Raw genomic sequence first — 25,583 nt, forward strand, 5'->3', positions numbered from 1 at the left:
AATCAGGCTGTCAGCCTATTTTGGTAATTTCTTAGTGCAAAATCAGCCTTGATCGTGCTGCATTCAGTTCGGGGGTCAGACATTGTAACCAGCTCCATACCCTGCACTGGCACCAGCAGCGTTGGTGACACAGTAGACAATGCAGTGGCTGACACAGGTTGTGGCGCAGGGGTGGAAGTCTGTGCTACAGCAGATATGGAGCCCCTGATGGATCAAATGGGGTCCCATAGCGGCGAGGATGGATCCACCATTGGTAACCCAACTGATGAACCTTGAGGATCGCCAGAGATGTGCCAAATATCGGCAACATGGACCCTTTAAGGGGTCGATCTGCTACCAATTCGCCAATGGCCCGGGAAGCTTATGATGCACTGGGGTGAACAGAGTAATCAACTCTACAAACTGGAGATCCAGAGCAGACCTATTGAAATTGGGATGCTCTTGTGCCTTCTCTTTGGCTAGAGAGTGGTGGGATTGTTTGATTCCCGCATTGCCTTTTTCTGGTTACGTTTCGATGGTCACCTCTTGTGGGAGCTACCTCTAGAACGGAAGTGGATCCCTGCCCTTGACTTGGACCCAAAATGAGACTCAAGTGAGGACTAGGACTTCTTCATGTGCTTGATGACCTAGCGCATCGCCTCCCAATCCCGTATCTCCTTCGGTTGAATATTAGTGCACTTGTCATAAGTCTTTGAGTCGTGTCCCAAGCCCAAACACCGGAGAAACGCCTCATTTTCTGTTTCATACAGTTGTGACATGTTTTGAAAGCTGTACTTTTAGAATGGAAAGTCATACCCAAGGACACACAGTTTTCTTGTTTTAGGAGTTGTTGGAAGGTGAAGAAATTATGAGTGCCACCCCAGATTCGTCTCAGAGAGCACGGAAAGAAACTGACATCAGCATGCAAGAGTGTGTCTTATAAGCATCTCCTCGCCGTCATATTTGGAATGGTGTGGAGCCAACACAGCGTGCAAAGCGCCTCCTATCAGCAAGCAAGAGTGTTGCTGAAAAGTTTCCAAATCCAGTCCAACTCCTTGGCAAAAGTCTAAACGTGAAGAATCTGCAGTTAAAAGTATCCATCAGAAACAAAGTTTAACACAACAGCTGCTATTCAGTTGCAGACGATAAAAACACTCAATAGTTTAAGAAATGTTCACATTTTAACCTACTGTTTGTATAAAGTATTCTTCCCATTGTTTTCTGCCCTGCTGCTCAGCCAACGTGCTAGGTCATTGGAATTTTGAGAGTGCTTGTGCTTGGGTGAGTGGTCAGTTGAAGTGTATGGGCTGAGCAGCAAGGAGGCTGCTCCTGGTGGGGCATTAGATAGGAACATACCCTCTTCATGATAACTTGTAAATGAAGATATAACTTAAAGAATACACCTACAACAGTAATCTACGTGACCTGACTTTGCGGCTTCCTTCGTTTTAACAGTTCAAAAAAACAGAGTGAGACCCTTAGGGGTGAGTAGCTGCGCTATATAAACTCCTGATTGGTTGATTGAATATAGACTGAAACACATGCTGCACAGAAATGTAACCCGATAGACCGTTTTGAAAAAAGTGCTGTATGGATTGTAAAGAGTGCTTATGGTTACATTGTGCCAGAGGTTGCAGGTGATGGACATCAGCACTCATTTATGTGGGCCGGGACTAGTCTTTCATCCTCAAACTTCGACACAGAGCAAGAAAGAGAGTAAAAAGTGAAAGAGGGAGGAAGAGAAAATAAGGCAAAAATTGCCAAAGGGAGAAAGCACAGCTGAAAAGTACCAGCAAGAGAGAGATAAAAAGCAAAACGTGCAGGGTGGTGGAAGAAAGAGGCAAGAGGTGGAATCCAGTAGGGACAGCAATCACGGCCTTTTGCAGTGCCAGCGACCGGATTTTATGAAAAACGTGGTCCCCTGCACTTTTTATTTATTACACTAATTAAGAAATGCTGTGTTCTGAGGCATTTCTTGCCCAGTGGATAAGAAGAAGCCATGGCAGATGCAAACTTCTGTGCATCTCGTGCTCATGTGAATTCAGTGCTGATTTTATAAAGGATTCTAGGAAGCTCTCAACAGAAGAAGCATCACCAACCAAATGGACTTATGAAAAGAAGACCATGGTAGAGAAGCATAGCTACCATGGAGCACACATCATTGTATTATATATCAACCCAAGGCCTTTTCACCTTTTTTAAGAGCAGCATTGTACATACATACCTTTCTCCCTTGCGGAGCCTGGTTCAGCACGTGTTGGCCAAACGCGTCTTGTGTTGAGGGTTGGGCCTGAATCTGAGATGCAGTAGTCTGGACCTGGCCTGAAGAAGAGGCAGGAGCCGATGTCTGTGTTTGAGTCTGAATTCCTCTATTAGCCTGAGCCTGTTTAACAAACAATAGAACTGTTAGGTTGAAGGTATCACTTCTGTGTTATTTTTCCTTGAGAATATTGATGCTTTGATTGGACAGGCAAAAACAGCATACATTTGTAAAAGTTAATAAGCTTTCAGGACCACACTGTCAACCATTTACTGATGAACCATTCAACCTCATCTGAGACCAGCCAGATCAATACAACCAGCGATATGTTTTTCAGTTACGGGAAAGATTTCCTCATATTAGCAATTAGGCACATTAGTGAATATGAACAAATAAAATGGAAAATGTTTTGGATCATTTCTCGAAGATAATCTTTATTTTGGTTTTGGTGGAAATCAGCACTCACACACCACCTGAGCAGAGAACCTCTAGTTATGAGATATGATAAGCTTAGTTGCTTGTGACCGAAGCAGAGGGCATCTTGCTAGGATCCACTGTCTGCCTTTCCTGGTCATAGTTATCAGAGGAGTTCATACAGATATACCCTACTTAACCCCTTCACTGCTCATGAGGCACAGTGGAGCTGTGCTTATGACGAGCTGACCTTGTCATGAACAATGATAAATCTTACTTTCCAGCACAGGAGGGGAAAAACTCTAGCAGCCAAGGTGTTAAATGAGGTGACCCTGTTTAGAAAATAAGGAAAGTAAATTCTAAAATCGCAGCTAAAACTGAGTAATCCGGATTAAAGAAAATCCTCAGTATTTACATTTCATGTGCGAGTGCTCAAACCATGCATGTGGCCCACTAATAAAATGCGGTGGTATTGCAGCCAGAGGAGTTGGCAAAGAGTCATCTTTCCTAGATATTAAGAAGTTCACTTAGGGACACCCGTTTTGCCTGTTTGTATGTTGCTTGAATTCCGCCATCTTGTTTCAGTGAGAAGGGATTAGAATGAAAACAGCGACAGACGACATTTTATGAGATTCAGAATTGCTCCCATTCTGCTACGTCATGACATCACTTTAGCGGAATAACCATAAGGACCGCTAAGCCAGCTGATTCCAGTGGCGAGCAAAAAGCAGTACATTCATTCATACGTTCAATTCGATTTTAAATCTAGGGAAAGCTCTAAATTTAGGGTTGAAGTATTTTATTTTGAGCCCTGGAGAGCTTCGTGAAGGACCATTATGCTCTGAAGGGAATCCTTCAGTGAGCTGGCAGCGAAAGCACGGGCATGACTGCATTGCATGCCAGCTTGTGAGCTGGCAGGGTACTGAAGACAGATGGTCGGCTGTCACGACCCGCTCACTGCTAAAAGTAGAAGGCGAAGGCTATTAGCAGGAGTAAAAATGGCACCAACTTCTCCATCGGATGGGGCAGTCTTCTACAGTAAAACATGCTTTTATGTTTTAATTGAAAGAGAGCACCATGTTAAAATGCTGATGTCTAATGAAACAAGCACCTGCAATGGAATAGGTCTCGCATTTACGCGAGTTTGAGCTATTGGCATTGTAAATGACAATGCCTTTTATTTATGTTCTAGTTTTCAAAACATAAATAGAAGGCATTGTCGTTTATAATGCCAATAGCTCAAATTCTCGCAAATGAGAGACCTATTGCATTCTAAATGCTTGAAGGCATCGCTCAGTTGCCCCTTCTGTCTCCCATGAGGAGCTCCCCGTTTGCTATGAGTTGAATAAACAAGCTAGTGGTCATAACTGCGCAAGAGTGATCCACCTTCCCTTGTGCAGTAAGATAAACTCATTAAAGAAAATAGTGCTTACAGACTAGGTAACATGTACCGTGTAACAACCGAAGTAAAAGGGCCAATCCTCATTGAAGGTTACAAATGAAGACAAGGCGTAATAAGGAGGGACTAACAGGCCTAATAACGAATCAGAAGCCAGCATTTACAAAGCAAAAATGACACAAACCTATGACAAATATGGGCGAAGAGTGGGCTGGGCTTCAAGTACATACTACAATATAGCATGCCTCGCAGAGCAGCACATGCGCTGCCCAGGCTCGACCAAAAAAGTGGTGCACATGTACAGCAAAGTCGTATCAAAATGAGGAAATCATGTAACCTTCGAGAACAAAAACGCAAGCACTTACAAAATAAAAGAAATGTTTCAACCTGTGAAGGAATTTTGCCCAGTAAGATCAAAAAGCACATACCTTCAATTGGCCCCTAAAAGGAATAATTTCCCTCTTAGGGCCTTATTTACAAGTGGAGATGAGGGGTGGAGAATATTGTGTATTATTGCAAGCAACTCGCAAAGTGGCTCTTAGACGAAAAACCCATCATTTATGCAATCTGTGAAGTTCTATTGTCTCCGGTTCTACCAAGTGCCACTGAAAAATACTTCACAGGAGAAAATAATGTTTCTTATTTACAGATACATATCTTAATTATGAAAAACCCAGAGCACCTAAGGTCAAACAGAACGATTTATCCTTTTATTATTTGCAAAAGATTTCATAATTGGCCCCATTGTCAAATAGCAACAAAAAAGTGTAAAACTGATTATGTGCTAAGTAGTTGTCCTATTGCAGATTCCTCTATCTCCGAACTCAAATGAGGAATTACCTATTGTGTTCCCCCAGCTACAAGCCATTCCTTTACTGCCCATATTTTTTGTACATAATGCAGAACTCAAACTTCATGATGCAAATTCCTTTGGCTAGGGGATCAGACCTGAAAATGAGCTGAGTCCTAGTTTCTTTAATGAATCCTCAATTGTTTTAAGTGAAATGTTCTCCGGTAGAGCAAGTCACTCTGTATAGAAACTATAAGTGTGTACGCTATAAGTGTATCAAAATAAGAATTATTCTCGCTTGACCCAAACCTGCTTCTCGAATACAAATTAGTAACCAACTCACCAGGGCTAAGGAGAACTACTGTACACTGCGTGTCAGTTCAGCTCAACTAAATAACTACAAGCACGAGCGATTGCCAGTGTCTAAGATTAGTTTAAGCATTCCATCACCCGGTTTTGTATGTCCTAAGTGTGATGGGTATGCCGAGACGTGGGCCCCTGTGCCACTGGAACCAAGCTATACCTGGCTAAGCCGTAACATGGGCAAAACCATTTTTTGGGTTCTTGTGTTTTGGTTCAGGGAGGACTTGGCCAGGCAGTTCATGCTGAACTGTTCCCACTGGATGGAGCAATGGTAGAGACCATTTGCATATGGCTGGGTCCAAACCCAGGTGCGAAGGTGGACAAAAAAGGATGAATTGGGATGTGGCCCGAGCGCTTGCCAGCGGCTGAGATTAATTCAAGCATTCCACCCATCACCTAATTTTTGATGCCCCAAGTGTGACAGCTATGCCCAGATTTGGGTTCCGTGTTCACTGTGCCACAGGAACCAAGCTATACCTGACTGAGGAGCCCTAATAAGGGAGACACCGGCCCTGGGTTGCTTGTGTGCCAATTCAGGTAGGACCTGGCCTGGCAGTTCAGGCTTGAATCTTCCCATTGAAGAAGGGTCAAAACCGACTGTTATCCAATGTAGAACCACATCCATGCCAGAATTTCAGGATACCTATGGTAAGTAAACATACATAAAATGAATCCTGATGGATATCAATTGCACAGCCAGAGATTATAATGAAAACTTGGGAGACACTGATTTGGCCCTCATGGGCCTAATTTGGACCCATGCTCCAGGGCTTTAACCATTAAATAGTATAATATAAAACCTAGCTATAAAATATAACACACAGTCAACTAACTGTGAATATGACTAGAACACAATACCCATAACACAACATCACAAGCTGAATCACACCATTCTTGGAGATAACCATGGAACCATATGGGAAATCTCAAGTCTGCTGATAGTGTTACACACTATGCAGAATGTGAGCTGTGTAAACTCCAAAAGTTTCATATAAACGCTTGCTTCCAGTTGATTGCATATTCATATTTCCTCCTCTATTCCTATGTGGAAGAATGTAAAAGTAGAGTAGATGGACTTAGTAAATATGTATTTTCAGTAACCCTTACTTGACTTTATTTATTGGTTAACTGTTTTTTTTTCGTGTGTTATGTAGAAGGCATTCACTTCCGAGTACATGTGGGGTATAAGAGGATGGAATTGATCAGGGATGACGAGAGTAGTGAAAGAAAGAGACGTGGGGGAAAATATTAGCCAGATGGTCAAAGTCCATGCGAAGCTCAAGTTGCGGGTTGAGGAAGAGAATGCTACTATACATGTTTTTAGTTTGCAGCTGAACCGGTGGCCATGTTCTCTGATCTTGGAGGGAGAAACTTCTAAATGGTGCAATTACAAAGAAATCTCGGCCCAGTGGTGATGGAACAGTTTTCGGAGTGGGGATGCTGCTATCAATGTTACTTCACTGAACTCACAGGGAATGTGAAAAATAGAGCCTCCACAAAGAACAAATGTAGCAAATGAGCCAAGCCATTAGTGGTAAGGGTGTAGTATGCCACTGGTGTTGCATTTTGGATCACACTGTATTACTAAAGCATGATATGATAGCACACTGTCATTTACAGACAACACATTCTCTATTGAAATGGCCACTACATTTCCAAAAACATGCAATTTTTCTGATACATATGGAAATCAGGTAGCAGTGAACACATTTCCAAAAATATGCAGTTTTTCTGATAAAACTCTATAACAGAAACTATTTGTGGAAATTAGGTTCCAGTGAATACTTGTGATTTGTGCATCACCAAGGGCCTTATTACGATGTTGGTCGGTAATCCTCTGACCGCTCGTTGGAGGCTTACCAACCGACATGGTAGGGTTACATTCTGACCACGGAATTATAATGTCAGCGGTTGGAGTGTAAACCGGACGGAGACACCGACTGGGTTCTGACAGTCAGCCAGTCGGAAGCCAATCATAATCCCTTAATGACGGTGTTTCCGTCATAGGAATTATGATGTCAGTTTCCGACAGACTTCACATGTCAACCTTTCTGACATTAAAAGGCTGTTGGAGAGAGGCTTTGGGGGCCCCTAGCAGGGCCCTCTTCTCCCCTGCTCCTACGGTTGAGGTACAGGGTTGCATCTATGGTGCCTCCTTCCACATTCCTTCACTGTGACTGGGGATGAATGTTCTGCCATTGTGCAACATTTTGTCCATCAATTGATGTTTTTGCATTTGTCACACCGAGTGGGACGGGTATGCTCAGACGTGAGTCCCGTGCTCTCCACGCCACTGGAGTCAAGCTATCCTGGCTGAAGACGGCTGATAGCCAGAAACCGGTCCTAGGATGCTTGATTCCGGTCCAGGGAAAACATGGCTTGACAGTTCGGGCTGGACTGTTCCCATGAGGAACAGGGTCAAGGCTGATTTGCATATGGCCATGTCTGAACTGGGGTGGTGTGGTGAGCAAATAAACGATGGATTTAGGCCCAGATCTCTGTACTGGGGTGAATGTATGACATTGTTCTGCATTCTGCCCATCAATTGTTTTTTTTGCAACATCATAATGAGGGCCCAAGTGTCTTGATTCGAGTTGATCCTATTAAAGTCATTAGTTCCATCACACTTCAGAATTATAAAGAAAAACTGCTTCAGTTGTGCTTTCATAACACAATAGTTATGGGAAACAATATTTTGTACACAATATTCTGACATGCAGCCGGTGAGAGGATATCATAAGCAAAATACTGCCTGACAGAAATACTGAGATCTAAATCTTGTTTATCAAAATATTGGCCCACTAAAGTTAACAGTTAAAAATGTACACTCAGTAGGAGTATACTTTAAAAAATGATACGAAATACACAATATATCTGTGAGATTATATTTTTCTAATGATATTCTGACATACTGCATTCTTGACTTGTGAGATACGCTGAAAGTTGAATTTGTTATTAATGTTTCTAACGTCACTAGAAATTAAATTCAATTGAAGCAATTGTTTAATTTGTGAGATAAATTATCTCGTTATGACTAACATCTTTACCATCATATGTACAGCATGAAATCATTAAATGTTACCTCTGGAAATGTGTTAAGTATAGGGGCCTATACACAAACTGCACGTTGTAGTACGTTTTCTTGTACCATAATAGTACTACAACCGGATTACAAAAACCTATTCACAAACTACGTGTGAAGGCCTATACCTCCGCTTGTATAATATTTTTCTGTAAGGAGATTTCCACTCTGGCTGCAGAGGCTCTGTACACGTACGTATACGTTTTAGTAGTAAATATAGAAGCGATGGGGGAACGGCTGGAAAATGGGGAGTTTTTAAGGGTTTTGGAGGAGTATGGTGAGGATAAGGTGTGTGGGGGGTATAAGGAGGGACATGCTGCCTCTCACAAAAGTGTAAGCGGACTCCTATACACCAACTGCACTTCTATAGTTACAACTGCCAAAAAACGAGCAAAACAGTAGTAAATATACTCCAGATCAGAGCTGGAGTAAGTCAAACACCATCAATGGCCACTCACATGTACAACAACACCCTCCCATACAAAATAATGGAGAGAGGGACTTAAAACCCATAGGAAATAATGTTAAATTAAAATAAATTATATAGAATAGTTAAAATATAAATAATGTAATTTAATGTATTTAAAATGATCTAAAAACAAACTTTCTTTATATTAACATATTTTATTAACCTTCCCTGAAAATACATTTGTTAATGAACATTATATTTATTAAAATATAATTAAATTACTTTTAATTATTCTATATATTCCTTCAATATTACTACATAATAAAATAAGGTTGGGCTTTTTTTCAATTTGAACTTTAGAATTTTACAAAAATGTAATTAAATGTATTAAAAAAACAAAAATAGATTTTTAAATGAGTTGCTAAAGCTGTAGCATTTAAATATTATTCTATATTTAGATGGAATATTAAAGTACATAGACATTAATGCTTAACGTAAAAATATGTTTACTAATTTTATTTTAAGTTAGGTAAACGTTTTTACTTCTCACTATTTTTTACTTTAGCAAGACTCTGTGGTTCGGTCAGAAATTTCCATAAGGTAAAATATAGGGAAAAATGCAAAAAGTTTATTAAACTTGGAAAAAGGTAGTAAAAATATTTTTATGTTATTAATTATTGTTTCATTTTATATATTTATTTTAAATGTAGAACACAGGAACAAAATGATACAGCACTATTTAGTTATTTTGAATACAAATTTAATTATTGTAAATTTAAACTGAATAAAAAATATTTTTCTGAAGTTTAATTGAAAAAAATACCACCTCAAGAAAAAAAAAATTGCATTATTAATTATTAAAAGTGAGGTATAGAATTCATTAAAAGTGCATTAATGATATTTTATTAAAAAGAAATGTTAAAATGTTTAATTAAAAAACGTGTTAAATATTTAATAACAACTACATAATCTTTATTTTGAGATTATGTAAACATTAAATTATATTATTTTCATTTTCAACTATTTTAAATAGCTTAACTGAACATTATTTTCTAAGGGGGGATTTATGTTAGCAGTTATTTATATGTGGTGCTGGATTTACTTGTGTTTCTTTTTTGACAGTGGCAAATTCCACTCGCAAATTTGGTTCCACTGCCTCCTTCAAGGGGTAGTAGACACACAATGTAAGTTTAGATTTTTGAGTAAATTTGCACACTCATATTTTGTGAACAGTTCAAAGAAGTAAAGTTACTCATTAATAAGAAGAAACAAACTCAGGTAAATTACTCACAAGTTTAATTTACCTTTGTGAATGGCCCCAAGAGTCTTTCCAAATAGGAAGACTCCACCTCTGCAGAGCCAAGAGCATAAACTTTAATTTCCCTGTTGAATGTGCTTAGGCAATCCAAACTGGAAACAGGGGCTTATGAATCAATGAAAAAGGCAAAAAACATACATAACACAATTTGGGCCTCATTACGATGAGACACGGAAAGCCTCCGACTACAGGTCGGAGGCTTCCAGAGTATCATCGTGGGTTTCACTTTCAACCCCTGCTTTAAGATGCAGTCGATCGAACGTGAAACCGGACTGTCATTCGGGCTGGATTCCAACAGGCTCAAGGAGCCGTCGGTCAGTCGGAGGCCTCACTGTAATCCCTATGAATGGCATTTCTGCTGTAGGGATTACGATGTCGGTTTGGAAAAAATGTAGGAAATGGACTTTGGGGCTCCCTAGCAGGGCACCCTTCACCCTGCGGCCTCGGTTGGAGGCCAAGGGGCGACCATACTCCCTGCACCGTGTAGCAGACACCTTAAGGTGCCTGCCACGCGGTGCAGGAAAAGGTTCCTGCCACAAGGTGCAGGGATGAACAGATTCTCCCATTTCTCTCTGGGAACGTGTCCTATGACCGGGTAACTGCCGCAGCACAAGCTTCATAGAGAAATGGGAGTATGAGACACACCTTGTGTGGTCGCATTATAATGCCGCAATCTGGACCGCCGACAGGAGGTAAGTCAGTCCCGATTTCGCTACGGTCTGCCCGACATCGTAAGCAGGCCCTAAGTTGTTATTAAATGTAAACTTAGTTGAATTGTTTCAAGGATTAAGAGTTGGGACTTTAAAATGGCAGTGGTATCTACCGGATTGGCATTTTAAAAGGAGACACTGGACATGATAATAAATTTAAACTGTTAAAAATCGGAAAAAGCTGAATGTTGTATAATCAGAAAAGTTAAGTTTAAGGTGGCAGTAATGGACTGGGTTGTGAAGACCAAACAATGCACAGTGATATCTAAGAAGACAGAGAAGTGAATACTTCAGTACAACCATGCTATCTGTCCATTTAGTGTTGGTTCACTGTAGGCCCCGATTTCATTTTGCCTCTATGGTAAATCGACTGGAGTATAGCACAATATCCAAGTTGCCAAAAAGTACATTTCAGATTCAAAACCACATTTAGAGCGCCTGCCTTTAGTTCAAAGGTCACCCACTAATCTCATAATATTGCGTGATAAGAGGCGTGTTCATGTTAACTGCACCTTATTCTCTTTAAGCAAAATGTTGATTACCTTTTAAGATATTTTCCTCCTGTGCTGATATTTAATGAATCCCATTGTTCATGACGAGCTCAGCTCGTCATCAGCACAGCTCCACTGTACCTCATGACGAGCTGAGCTCATCATGAGCATCGAAGGGGTTAAGATACTTGGCAAAGTGGCATCATGAAAATAAAACAGCCATAATAAAGAAACGCCATCATGATATATCCAAAATGAGATGCAAACATACAAGCTTTTTTAGGGAAGTTAATCTAAAAAAAATAAAGAAGGCTGACCTATGTAAACCTTGCCGGCTTTTGAAAATAGAAAAATATCCTTAATTTAAGAAAAGTGTTGTAAATTGATTTAAGCAAAAGGGTAAAGGAAGGTATAGAGAGGTCTATTAAAGGTAAGTTTAAAGAGTCAGAGGTAGCAGTATGTGTAGTGGTAGATATGGAGGTACATATAGATGCAAAGATATGATAAGGGTTAGAGAAGACCTAGGTGTAAAGGAAGCTATAACGGTGCAAATATAGAAGTAGATACAGAGGCAGAGTCAGACATAGCATTAGAGTAGGTGCAGGCATTAGAATTGACCCCTTATTTTTCATCATAATTGCCTTTTTATAGATTCTTAATTTCAGCCTACTATTAAATCGCTTTGAATTCTTACGAATTACTTTATTCTGTATTCTCCATTTTGCATTTCTTAATCACCAATTTCTTCTTTTTCACTTATATTCCACAAAGTACCTTCACTCTACCATGGAGCATAACTGCATTTAAATAACTACGTTAATCCATAAATTCTGGCAATGCTAAACGTCAACAGAGGGACAACAAAAGTAATAGAGCCAGAAATATGAATGAAGTGAAGACCGTTTTGTGGACATTTAGTTTACTACTACAATATATTAAAGAAAAAAGATGCATAACCTACTAAGGATATTTATGTCCAGAGGCACTCTAAAACGTTGGCATTGCATACTATCAAAACAATAAAAATTACAAAGACTTCACACTGACCATCGAAAGCTGCATTTGGTTGGTTGCATTGGTAGAGTGGATCGAAACTGGTAGAATCAACTGAGTTGCTTGGGTGGTTAGCATAGCTGGAGGTTGAGTGACTACTGCAGCTGGTGGATGTCTCTGGGGGTTCAGGAAAAACTGTGGGATTATATTCTGTTGTGTGTTTTTGGCTAATAATCCTTCTTGCTTGATTACCACAGCCTTTGTGGCAACCGGGCTCTGACTGTTTCCAGATCCTGCAGCTTGTCCCAAAGACTGACTGTTCGATGCCATCAGTTGCCTGGAATTGGAGCAGTCAGTTATTGAATTCTCATCTTTTACAACAATGTTGAAGGGAGTCTGATCCATATGAATCACAGGAATAGACGATGACTGCTGCTGATTCCGTTTTTCTACCTCCAGCTGCATTTTCAGCACTTCCACAAGTTTCTGCTCCTGCTCCAGTTTGCGTTTCAGTTCTTCAATCTGTTTTTCCTTTTCTTGTAACTTACGGTCTTTTTCTGCAGAATCCAGTTCCATGCTCACCAAGCTTACGCTAGTACTCGAACTATCTTCATTATTGTTCAATCTGAAGGGGGACGTGCTTATAAACTGAGATGGAGACATCATGGTCATAATTTCTGTGAACGTATCAGTTATGTTAGTGTCATCAGTGCCTTGGCTGGACTGCTCTGAAGGAGTTGGAGACATGGGAAGAGGTGAGCCTGTTCGGTCAGTGTGTCCTTGGCTGTTACCAGTTCCAGTAGGAAGCCCTTCGGGAGAAGCGTTGTGTATGGAGTTGACCAAACATGTGGTTAAAGCACTAGACACCATAATTTCTCCTGAGTTATTGATGGTCACTGTTGAGGTTGTTGTATTTGTGTTATTGTTGTTTGTGACGTTATTGTTGTTAATTTCTTGGTATGGCTTCAAGCGTTCAATAAGATCTGTTTTAGTGCCGGACACGGTTAGGCCCCTTAATTTTAACTCCATCTTCAGTTCTGCAACCTAGAAAATAGAACATATTGGTTTTTGTTCAACAGAATAAAAACAGCATTCTAAAGTGATTCGGAGAAAAACCTTAAAACAGATATTTGATTTCCATTCTTTACATACTGCAATGCACCCACAAGGTGCATGTGCTTTTTTTTCAGTTGAAGACACATATGGCAATGATAGATTTGGATTGATTGAGCGAAATGGGGGCAGAATTTAGGTTTCCGTCTTGAGGTAGGCCTTGGATAGTGATTTGCTTCTGTACTTAGAGTGGAGAGGGACAGCTAAAATAGGAAGGTTTTGCATATGAATGTTGTTAGTGATGGGCCATTATAAAGTAGCTTACTCTTGCTCATGGTTTTAATATTTAAAGAAAAGCATGATGCTTCTCTTGATCAGAGAATGGTGCCACACCCCCTAAAATCACCTAAGGCTCCCCTGGGGGGTTGCCCCCCCCCCCCAGTTTGCAGACCTCTGCCGCATAGGGTGACCAGACATTCCGGATTTCCCAAGACAGTTATGGTTTTCACAGGACTGCCCTTTGTGTTCCCGTGCTTTTTCTCAATTTTAAATACATAGACTGATTTTTGGGGCAAAGGTCAAGTCATCATAAAAAGCAGAATTGAAGTGTAGAGCTCATTTTCACAGATCCCTCTAAAGTCTCTAACATATTAATGTATCTTTTTCGTTCACACAGCACAGAAGGTCACATGCATGCTCTCAGCAGAGGGAGACAACGTGGAGTGGAAAAGGATGCAGGGGGCATAGGTTGTAGGGCCTGCCAATGGTAATGTTCGCAAATGTAGCCTTGTAAATGAAGACTTGAAAAGAACATACATGTTAGAACGGTTTTCAATATTTGAAAGTCACTGCCAGCTATTGTTGATGTAGACATATATACACACACACACCGACACACACGCACGCACACACCCACACACACACACACACACAGCAACCGGAATCATGCAATTCTACAGTCTTGGTGTTTTACTTATACATATGGATGTATTCCCTATGCCCCATAATCTATTATCGTTTGCAATAGTTGCATTATTTGCAGATTTTACCCCCATAAATGATTTCTAACTAAAACTACAAAAAAGTTACAAAAAATTGCCGCACAGTCTAAAGCCCTTTACAAAATCTTACTGGTCATCATTCAATCGCCTATTGCTGTATTTGAGTGGTAAATTGATACTAGTGAGGTGAAACTTTTTCCTAGACAGTCCGAGCATGTGTAAAGAAGAATAAATGTTGCGGTGACACTGTTACAAAATGTGCTGCACTGATCACTGTAAATCTTTAGTCTTACTTCTATGTCTGACCTATCAAGGTTTTTCTTTCTCAAAATCTGGTCACCTTAAATCTGCTTAGCATGCTTCCTGGGGGTTGTGTTACCTTCATGTCATCCAGGTTGGAAGGCAAAGGTCCAGGTTTTCTGGTTGGTACATTATTCTGTTTGTTTGAGTTGTTCATCACTGCAGATGTGTTGTTGCTTGAAACATTATGCGTTGTGTTCCCATTCCCGTTGAGTTTGTCATTCAGTGTCCTTCAAAAGCAGAAGAAAAAAGAGCAAACGATAGAAGATGTCATAACACTCCAAATGCAATTAGCAGCTGGGATGTCATCGGTACATTACATGAAATAATTTTCAACACGGATATTTCACAGTTTTGGTTTCCCTGCCTCAGTTAAAGGTGGGGAAACAGCTTGATTTCCCTTGCAGGAGCTTCACCTGCCTCTGTTGTCGAGAGCTATTAGCCAGCAGCCCATCCCACCATAGGGCTGCTGGCTTTTCAGTGTCGAAAGGCCAACATTATATTGGGTAGGCCTCCCTACACTAATTCTTCCTCAAGATGGTTTCAAAAAGGATAAAAGTAGAAATTCCTCGATATGCCTGGATTTAATACCCTGTGCGCGAGGGTCGTTTCTTGATAGGTTTTCAGAAACAAGCCTCTTATTATGGTATTTATCTTTCTAAAGAATTCATGCAGAGAAAGATACTGGCATTTTTACTAAAAGGTCTTCCACCATGGTGGCATGAGATCTTTTAGTAAACAAGTCCTGTCAGAGCAGCACAGAACTTTAATAGCCTGAATACGATCTTGCTGGGCCGGATTACTTCGTCACCAATGTGATGATATCTTGCCCGCCAAATTCCAATCCATTATATCCTATGGAAATTATAATTAGGACTCCCTGTTTTCCGTTTTTACTGATTTTTACATATATACAGACAGAAAATATTCATTTTCTTGTCTGTACTTATTTTTAAATGTGGATAAAAACGGAAATTGGCTTGCTTTTTGAGTAATTGTAAACACTGTCTGCCATGACTGCTAGGCCAATAGATATGTGGATTGATAGATAAAGGGGTTAAAAAAGAAAGGAATTTAAGTAAAGAGTCTTTAACAGCAATAGATATGCACAAGGTTGATACTGAAATGTGCATGTTTTCATAAGTGCACTGATTTATCTTCTGCAGGTGGTCACAACACTGAAACCTGGCAGACTTTCAAGCATGAGTGCATATTTATCGGTTAAATAAAAGTGGAATTATACTAATTTCATCTTAATTTTTCCACAAAACGAAAAATAAATATGGATAAATACAGATAAAAGTAGCAAAAAAAAATATGGATAAATACAGACGGTAATGGCAAACAAATAAATACCATAAAACCGGGAGCCCTAATTATAATACAGCTAATGGGGTATCCGTCACGTTTGTGATGGAGTATTCCATCCGCCAAGATCGTAATCAGGCCCTAAATTTAGTGAGACCCCTCCTCGACCCCGCGTTAGGGCGTTTCTGGTAAATTTAAAACAACCCCTTCATATTCCAGATCATCCTCAAAGCTAATACAGAGGATAACGTTACAGAAGTAAACTACGCTTTTAGTGATTGTGTACATATTTTATATTCCCTCCTGTAGCAGTCTTTCACCATGGGATTTCAGCCTAGTCTCAAACCTTACACAGAAACAGTAAAAACAGACATTTTTCTCTCAAAAATAATATGATATTCAGACTGCATCAAATACACAAGCTTTGATAGCCAAAGACCACCACCTATCAAACAATTACATATGCGTTTCACCCAACTTGGAACTTCTTTATGCAATATAGCTGCTATGCATCAGAATAAAGAAGTTTGAATGGTTACATTTCAGTTAAATACACTCAATTTCCTATATGTATATGCAAATTATTGATTAGACTAAGGTTAAAATCTAGCATACCTCTATTTGCTTTGCAGTTTCGAACTTCTGCAACAGTAGCATCACCTCAACACCATGCTTTCCACTTTGGAACAGAACATTATTTTCCAAGCTACAGTTCGCAAATAAGCTTCTAAAAGGGTCGAGCAATGGTTCACAATATGTCTCATATATATTTATATTCATATATGTTTAATTTATAAAAAATGTAAGTGCCAGGGCTCAAGGTGTACGGCTGCAGGCAGCACCACCCACTACTCCAGCCACCGAAGACGAGTAACAGAGCCAGCATTACTTTCTACCCATCACACTTAAGTGGGAAACGTTTGGACTATTGTAGGCCATTTCAAGCTGTCGGGATAGCCTAGAAGTGCGAGATTTATTAATTTTGAATAAACTGAATTGCTAAACACTTGTGTTGCGGTAGAAAAATAGGATGAGAGCACTGGCATGTGGTGTACTCTCAGAAACAAGTGCTGGTGTTTAAAAGTAAGTGCTGAAAACCAAATCACTAGGACAAATTAAGCACTTTCTCAGACATTTTCAAATAGTGGACATTCCCAAAACACACTTTGGAAATGCTGGCAATGTATCACAGAAGGGCTGGGAATCAAGGCCTTTTTACATATGCAAAGTTTAAGGCCCTCATTAAAAGTCCAAGTGCTGAGCAAACAAATGTCTACACATAGAACAGAATTCCCAGTTGTATTATAATTATCACACCCTTGTAGTTTTCTACCAATAAATCCTAACAGGTCAAACCTGCTGAAATTTGTTAGAGAAAAAGACCTGGAAAAAATGGTAAAACATGCCTAATAAAAAGTTTGGACAAGGGGTGTTTACAACTCTTTGGAAATACCTCACCCTGGGGTAATGCTATTTATCAAAAGTTGTAAATAAAACACGCTAATCCACCCAGCTTTTCATGAGGACCTAAGAGGAGACTTGATGAGAATGGAAAAGTACAAACACGAGATACTTCAGATGCCTGAAGCCAGAATTTCCCTTCATTGCTTGTTACGGTTCAAATGTGATGGGCAATTACCACTTTATCAGTATCATTTTGACTCAGAAAGCTTTAGAGAAAACACAATACATGTACCATGGCTTTAACAATCATTGGCACTGCCAATCGATCTCACTTAGCTTTACGTATAAGTGAAAGAGACTGGCATTTTCAATGTTTGTTTATAGTAAGTATGTATGTATGTATGCAGTATTTTTACAGTGCGACCCTCGCCAAAAGGCAGCAGAGTGATGTTATGTGTCAAAGGCATGCATAAAGTAAACACATTTTAGGAGAAGTAGCTGGTTTGTCAACGGTTAATGCATTGTGATGTAGTGATCTTTAAGGATGGTGCGACATAAAATGTTCCTGTATTGGAGCAATGTTAGGGTGGTCCTGAAATAAACTGGAAATAAAATGTTCCTGAATTGGAGCAATGTTTTGGTGGTCCTGAAAGAAACTGGAAATAAAATGTTCCTGAATTGGAGCAATATTAGGGTGGTCCTAAAATAAACTGGAAATAAAATGTTCCTGATTTGGAGCAATGTTAGGGTGGTCCTGAAATAAACTGGAAATAAAATGTTCCTGAATTGGAGCAATGTTAGGGTGGTCGTGAAAGAAATGTTATTCCAGATCCTGGGTGAATAAATAGAAAGGGCCTAAAGCCTTGTTTTTTATTTCTTACCCTTCCAAGGTGGCAGTCTGATGGTGTACAGACTGTAGGAGTGCCGCAAACCACCAGAGATGGTGAGTTTCAAGATAAACGAGAGCGCTAGTCATGATGGCTGTGTAAATAATGCAGCTGGTTTTGAAAATGGTGTAGGGTCAGCAAAAGGAGCCAAAGGGAGTTCCACCAGGATGGAAGTGTTGTGATAATATTTCTTCAGGTCCTGAATGAGACATGCTGCAGCATGCAGAAGGCCCTTAAGGGGTGCCTGTGTGGAGGCCATGGAACAGGGCGTTAACACCATCCCAATAGGAGGGCTTGAACAGCAATTATGAAAACTTTTTTTGTGGAAGAAACGGTTTCACTTTCTTTAAAAAAGACAGCAGGTACCAGGACATCTTTGGTTGTTTGGCAATGTGTTTCTTGAGAGCGAAGCTGATGTCCAGGGCCAATTCAAGTACCTTGGCATTTAGTGAAAGTTGGGGTTCGAAACTATCAAGGTTCACATCATTGAACAAGATTCGTACTGTTTTCTGTTTATTGTTTTTGGCAAATAACAGGATTTCTGTCTCTGGCAAGATTAATGTTGCATCCTTATTTCTGCTGCAATGTTTCTAGTCAGCAGTAGGTGGCACTGAGAGGCAGCAAACTGGGGTATTTAAACATGGTTCTGTTTGCAATGCAGTGCTCAGAGGATGAAGAATTACAAATCTACCAATGGTAAAACAAAAAAGCTCCTGTAGGTGGGTCAAACAGAAAGGGACGAAAACTACAAATAGGTGGAGGGCAACTGAGATTGACACAAAACCTAGATCAAAGATTGTTTCTAAGTAGTATGGTATACAATACTGTCTCCAAACAGATGGATGGAGCTGTCAGTAGCGACACCGCAAAAAACACCGTAGTCTTGTTTCCCAAGATCCTTGGGCCCGATTCACAGAACTAACTTAAGACAAAATCCTAAACTTACTACTTTTGGTATTCTTAGAAGTTAGGATTTTGTCTTAAGTTTGTCTTAAGACAGACTTAAGACAGATTTAAGACAGACTTAAGTTAGGATTTTGTCTTAAGTCTGTCTTAAGACAAACTTAATACAAAATCCTAACTTCTGTGAATACCAAAAGTAGTAAGTTTAGGATTTTGTCTTAAGTTAGTTCTGTGAATCGGGCCCCTTGTTTACAGACTGGACTCTGCTGAGTCTCTGAAGCGAGTCGATTTGATTCCTTCAATTTTCACAACTTCTGCCTCTGAGTAATATTGGGGGCAAATGTTTTCTTCAGTTTGCAAATAGTACATTCCACAAAAAAGTAATCTTGATCCTGCAGGTAAATACCAGTGACAGGAGAAAAATTGCTCTTATTGGCCTGATCCGACTGGATCAAGACAGTAACAACAAAGTCTAATCTTCGGAGTCGCACTCTACGACAACTGGACTATATCTCATGCTGATGTTTCAGACTGACACAAGAGACACCATATCTCTATCACACTGCTGTGATACTGAAGACTCCCAGAGCTTGGGGTGTAGAGTTCGATAGTGCTGAAGTTCACAAGGGCCATACATTGAGAGTGGTGCACTTTACTCCAATTTTGTTTTTCTATTTCTTCTCAGCCATGTCCCTTGTTTGCATTATGGCCCACGGCACCCTTGCCATGCTCTACCAGCAGTGACAGGAAAGATGGCTCTTGTTGCACTTAAATTGGAGGTTCGCCTGCTGCAGAAGAACTATCTTTAATTATACTGATGTGGGACAGGAGCTTTAGTTGTGAGTATCCATTAGTGACTAGGTATGACACAATTTGTTAGTCATTCTTGAGGCTGCATGAGGGGTGCGAAGGGCAGGAATCAGAAGAAAATAAGGCTTTCATGAGCAAAGAGGTGGTATGAAAGGCTGAATGAGGTTATGCTAGTGACGGTGGTGGTGTAGAAAGAAAGATGGCATATGAACACATTTTTGTATTGTAATATATTGTAAAATGGTATTTGTAAAGCGCTTACTACCGGTATATGGGGCACTGAAGTGCTTGTCCATGCAGGTATTTTGCAACACCACAAGAGTGTGTAGTTGGAAGTGTGTTGTCTTTGTTTTGAGCCTGTATGGGAAGTGTTTCCATTCTGTTTGTAAAGACCATGAGGTGAGGTTAGCAAGCATTGCTTAGCAGTTCGGTGGATGAGGGAATCAGCCCATCAAAAGGCAAAGATGTGGGCATCTACTTGGCACCGCACCAGGAGATGGTACATTTCCAGCCCACAAAGCGAGATGGATAGGATGTTGTGGTTGACTCGCACAGACAGCAGACACATCAAAAAGTTGAGAAGGGATGCTTGTTGAAGGGAGAGGTAATGAAGTAACAGCTTTGGATGGCTGCTGTCTTAATAAGGGAGTTCAGTCTGTATGACTGTTGGCTAGGGTTAGTGATGAGGTGCAAGATCTTCCTAATACATACCTGCATTTCTAGGATTGTAGCCAACAGGCCGTGGATATAAATAGAGCCCCTGCTCACACAGAGGTCAGTGTTTTGGATACTAACAACATTGGACTCTCTTCTATCAATCTACACAGTTTGGAAGACATGGACTCTAAAATCAAATGTCTACATGCAGGACCACAGCACTCCCAGACTATGGACCTTATTTATAGGTTGGTGGAGAGGTAACTCCCATCGCAACAGCAACAGTGTTAATTTCCTGCCAACAAAATGGTCCGCCTGCCCGATTTAAATGCGGGTGCACCATAGGTTTAATCATGGCAAAGGCTGTTCCATCGTGATTGAACGCCTCCGACAGCCCTGTGGAGTAAAGGCGGTCAGAGGCGGGCCTCTAATTCTGTCCACTTGATTTAGATGGGTGGAATTAAAGGTCAGTTTTCTCTGCCCATCACCACCAGTAAAACACTGGTGGTAAGCATTAGGGAAACCTGCTAAGGGCTTCCCTCCCCATGGGTGAGGACTTCAATAATGAGGGGCATATTCTTTGTAGTTTCAAACAGAAAATCTCAATTTTGGATTTTCTTTTTGAAAACAAAAAAGTAATCAGTTTGGTGCAGGGCTCTGTCTTGTTGTTTCACCAAGCGGCAAAAATCATTGACAGGAACTGCTGCGATGGTGGTTCCTGCCAATACTTTAGAAAGGACTACCATAACATTTGGTGGGTAGCATCTCCATCAGGAAGATGGACTAATTTACTTCATTGCCCTTGCAGAGAAACTGGCATCCGCCTACATTTAATTTAGGCTGTGTGTAGTTAAATATTGAAAAGTCAGGAACTGTTAACACTCATCTACCGCTAGAATGGAAGGTTAGCATAAAATTGCTGCTGTTCTCAATAACCATAAATTCTGCTCACATACCCATAATCTTCCAATCTAAAATCTGTCTATATGCAGGTACTGATTGCGCAAGTGCCAACATAATATCATATAAGTTGTATATCTTAAGTGTGAATGACATATCAGCAAAAGCTGCAATTTAATCCATTTTTTCCTTGTTAGCGAATCATCCTATTAGGTGACATATGAATCACTACTTTTTCAAGAGTGTGAACTAAACAGTGAGGTACTTTGGGAAAAGTTTCAAGGAATTACATGAGATCTAAGGGAACAGTCAACCATTATTATATTGAGAGTAATAGGAGATTGTTATGGAAAGGACAGGAGACTTTCACTGAAGCTTTACAAAAACAAGTTAAAAAGAGACAGAGTAAATGCATCATAAGATTATGAGGGTGGGAATATGAAGGCAGCGGGCGGATACAAAATGAGCTGCTGTTGAGGTACGGGTTGGCCCATACCCTTCCATCCATGTACCATGCCCTTCCAGGTTGCGAAAGCTGATCAATGGATGCCACAGCAACATGGAGCTGGTCGCAACATGGAGACAAAATACCAAAATTGCCATAACATTTTGCGGCAGGCTCAGGAATGAAATCAGCATCAAAAAAGGACTCAGCAGACGGAGGTTAAGCTGGTATCTGTGGCATGAGGCAACCTTCTCTTTTGATATTGGGAGCTGCTTCAGGAGAGGTCCCGCTGGCCAACAACAGAGCTCCAGCCCTAAATGAACTTACGCCTTGAGGACTGGTTTCCAGGGGTGAACCACCAGGTGGTAAGTGCTATTGTTCTCTGTATGGGACGCTTGCATTTTACCGGATGTGGGTCACTGGGCAAGCTACCCTACATGTTAGCCCAAAGACATTTTAAGTCAATGCTTTACTGTCCTTGTGGGACTTTCTGTTTCCAATCATTGGTCAGCACTTTGCTTATATGACTGAATGCAGCATGCTACAAATATGTGAAAGCACCTTAAAACTGGGAATCTTGTAGAAAACTTGACTCTGCCTCAACGCTGGTCTTTAGAGCTAAAAAACATGCTGTGCAAACGAAATCCCCAGCTGCAATGGCAAATCGCAGTAAGTTCAGAAGAAGATCTGACCACATTCCAAAGGAAAGTGAGACGGGACCAGTAAGTGAGTCTTTGGAGTAGATAGCAGAAATTACAGCTGTTACAATGAACTCTCCTACAAGTGTTGAAGTTGAGGTTCATAACAAAGAGAACAATAAGAATAGTGAGTAGACTGGCACAGCTATGATCGTTACGGCTGAGAAGCAGGTTAAAACGAAAGATTACCTCTAGTTTGTAAACGGGAAAGGAGGGCCATCCAGTCTGTTAGTGACACCTCAGTCCTCATCTATTTGAGCTCTAGCAGAATTCCAGGCCCCTATATCAAGATTGACTATGGATTCATCTCAGGCAGGGGCTACTGATCACCCGGTATCTTTGTCTCCTAGTTCTGATTCTCTAGAGGCAAATTAGCAGTTACAGCCAGTGATGACATCCTGGTCACAGGAGGCGCTGCGGCAGAAACCCAGGCAGCAAGTTCAAGAGGATGCAATGATCTCTGTGCAATGTGATATTAAAATAATGCTTACTATTATCCTGGATGAAATTAGAGATCTTAAGGCCTGTCAGGCAATTGAAATAGCAGCCTTACTTCAGAGGCATTGCAAAATTGAGGAAACTGACTCCACTCCCAGAAAGCTAAGTCTACAATTTCGAAATTGGAGGATCAAGTCACCTCGGTGCAGGAAGAAGTCAGCCAGCTCAGGAATCAAAAATCTTTTCTGGAGCATAAAAACGAGGAGCTAGAAAAACATTCACAGCGCTCTAACCTATGAATAGTCGGGGTCCTGGAGGGATTCTGGCCCCACAGGGTCTTCTATAGGTAGACTCTTTTATTAAGACCACATGTCCTGCCGGAACATTCAGGTGATTTGACCATTACACCATTGAGAAGAGACCATTGAGCCCTGGCACAACCCTTTCCAAACTCAAAATTGCCACACACTATCTTGGTAAACATTTTCCCAATTTCTGGCTATCATGTTAAAGAGCGCATATTGGGCAAGGTTTTTGAGAAAAAAACGTTTTCGACACCAGAAACACCCCAATGTGACATATTTGCTGATATGTCGACCTCTTCAGCTCATTTCCAAATATACTTTGTAAAAATGCTATATGTGATTAGGGAGCAGGGTGCTCAACTACTATGGCACAAAAGTCTAAGCTAAAGGTGTTGGTCAAGGGGCCGTTCCATACATTTACTAATTTAACAGATGCTCAGGAGCTCATGCAGAAGATATCTAATTGATTAGGATCATTTTTGTGTATATAGGGATATTCTGAGGATCCAGGCTAGGCCAATGATGATGATGATGTTGTCAGTAGATGCTTTGTGCTACCAGTTTGAGAGTGCATAAGATGTTAGGCTACCCTTGTGGCCTAAGTGCTACTTATGGGGGGTGCAGGGTGTTGAGAAAGGGCCACATGTGCACTAGGGTGCAGGTCCATGGCACCCCATGGGGTTGGTGGTATTGCAAGAGGGATAGTCTGAGTGATTCTCCACTCGCAGGGGTTAGGGGTTTCCTGTGTCACGTGGGGACGAAGGGGGTGGTTGCAGGGGTAGGGAGCATTTATATAAAAAAAAGTGCAGAATCGGGACAGGACTGCAATGTTAATGGCATGTCAAACAAGAGGAAATATGGGGGATTGATTAGATGACTGACCTCATTCTCTCCAGAAATTGTATTTTAAATTAGACTCATCTAAAATCTAAAAATCTAAATCTAATCTCATCTTAAGAACAATATCCCCAATCTTTTTATTCCAACGCAGTATCCATATGCATATTGTTCTTCACCTGGGTTACCAGTTAGTGGGGCTGCAGTCTTGTTAGGGAGGAGAATAGATTGCTCATAACTGAGGGAAATAGAGATCCCCTGGGAAGGTGGATATGGCTGAAAGTCTGTGCTAATGGTAATTCTCTAAACTTGGTTGATTACTCCGCACCAGTTTTTGATGAGGTAGACTCATTGCTTCAGATTTATAATATTGATAATTACACCCAGGAATTAGCTTTGGATACATCGAATAAAAAGAAAAAACAATTGAAACCCCAAACTTAAAAAAGCGGGTGACACTCTGAAACTAGACTTCCAATTAATTGATCTGTGGCATAGTGTTTCCTGGCAGTTTACAATATACTTGCTTCTCACATCGGTTTCACATCGCCTCCGATATTGATATAAAAAACAAAAAACAATCTCAGTCTGGTTAACTCGGGGGTCAAATATTTGGGCCAACTGATTTTCTGATCATTTATGGACCACCATTGTTCAAGGGTTTGATACAATTGGAGCGGAAAGGCCTAGGTGGCAGCGGGACTGGACCCTTCTGTCTAACTAAAAGTTAATTTTAGAAATGAGAACATTTACTGCATTACATAGTAAGAACTGCATTCTCTGTGTATTATGTTCGCTGCAAGCTCTTTTTTTTGGGCTCCCAGAAGATCAACCTTTACCTGAATCAACATTGTCAGGAATCTAGTCAAGAAACCCACCCTGCCACATTCTTGCTTTCAAGATCTAAGGGGCGCATTATGATGGCAGGCGGACTTCGTCCGCCTGCCACCATAGCAGTGTTTGGGAAAGCCCGCCAGACATGCGGCGGTCCCACCACTGCTAGGCCTTTATAATTGCGGGTGCTGCTGCTGGCTGCAGCACCGTCTGCAATGATAAAGGTGCATGCACCGCATTTCCCTGCACCACGTGGCAGGCCCCACACGGTGCCTGCCACATGGTGAATGGAAATCCAGGGGGTACCATGGGTACCCCCCAGTGCAGCACCACCCCCACACACAAAGGGGCCCGCAACGGGCCCCCAAAGCCAATCCCCTCCAGCCTTTCTATGGCGGCGATGCGTCAACATGGAAAGGCCTCCTACAACCCACATCATAATATGGCGGACGGTGCCTGCTAGGCACCACCACCATATTAGTGGCCCTGCTCCGTCAACCAGGCAATCGGTGCCATTGCCACTAGCGGAAAAGCGGCGGACAGACTTTAGGTCCGCCGCGGTACCCACCGCCATCCTAATTTGGCGGTAGGTAAA

General features: G+C 41.0%; 1 protein-coding gene across 3 annotated transcripts in view; it reads right to left on the bottom strand.

Moving 5' to 3' along the window:
- Positions 1 to 25,583, bottom strand: part of MRTFB (myocardin related transcription factor B) — a 364,509-nt gene that overhangs the window by 104,310 nt on the left and 234,616 nt on the right. For all 3 annotated transcript variants that reach the window (XM_086941355.1, XM_086941357.1, XM_086941356.1), the window contains 3 exons: positions 14,642 to 14,792; positions 12,263 to 13,252; positions 2,204 to 2,362 (listed from right to left, as the gene is read on the bottom strand). In XM_086941355.1, the coding sequence (XP_086797481.1) occupies positions 2,204 to 2,362; positions 12,263 to 13,252; positions 14,642 to 14,792 (1,300 nt within the window). The remainder of the gene's footprint in view (positions 1 to 2,203; positions 2,363 to 12,262; positions 13,253 to 14,641; positions 14,793 to 25,583) is intronic.

Source organism: Lissotriton vulgaris, chromosome 10 (genome assembly GCF_964263255.1).
Source record: "Lissotriton vulgaris chromosome 10, aLisVul1.2, whole genome shotgun sequence".
Taxonomy (NCBI): Eukaryota; Metazoa; Chordata; class Amphibia; order Caudata; family Salamandridae; genus Lissotriton; species Lissotriton vulgaris.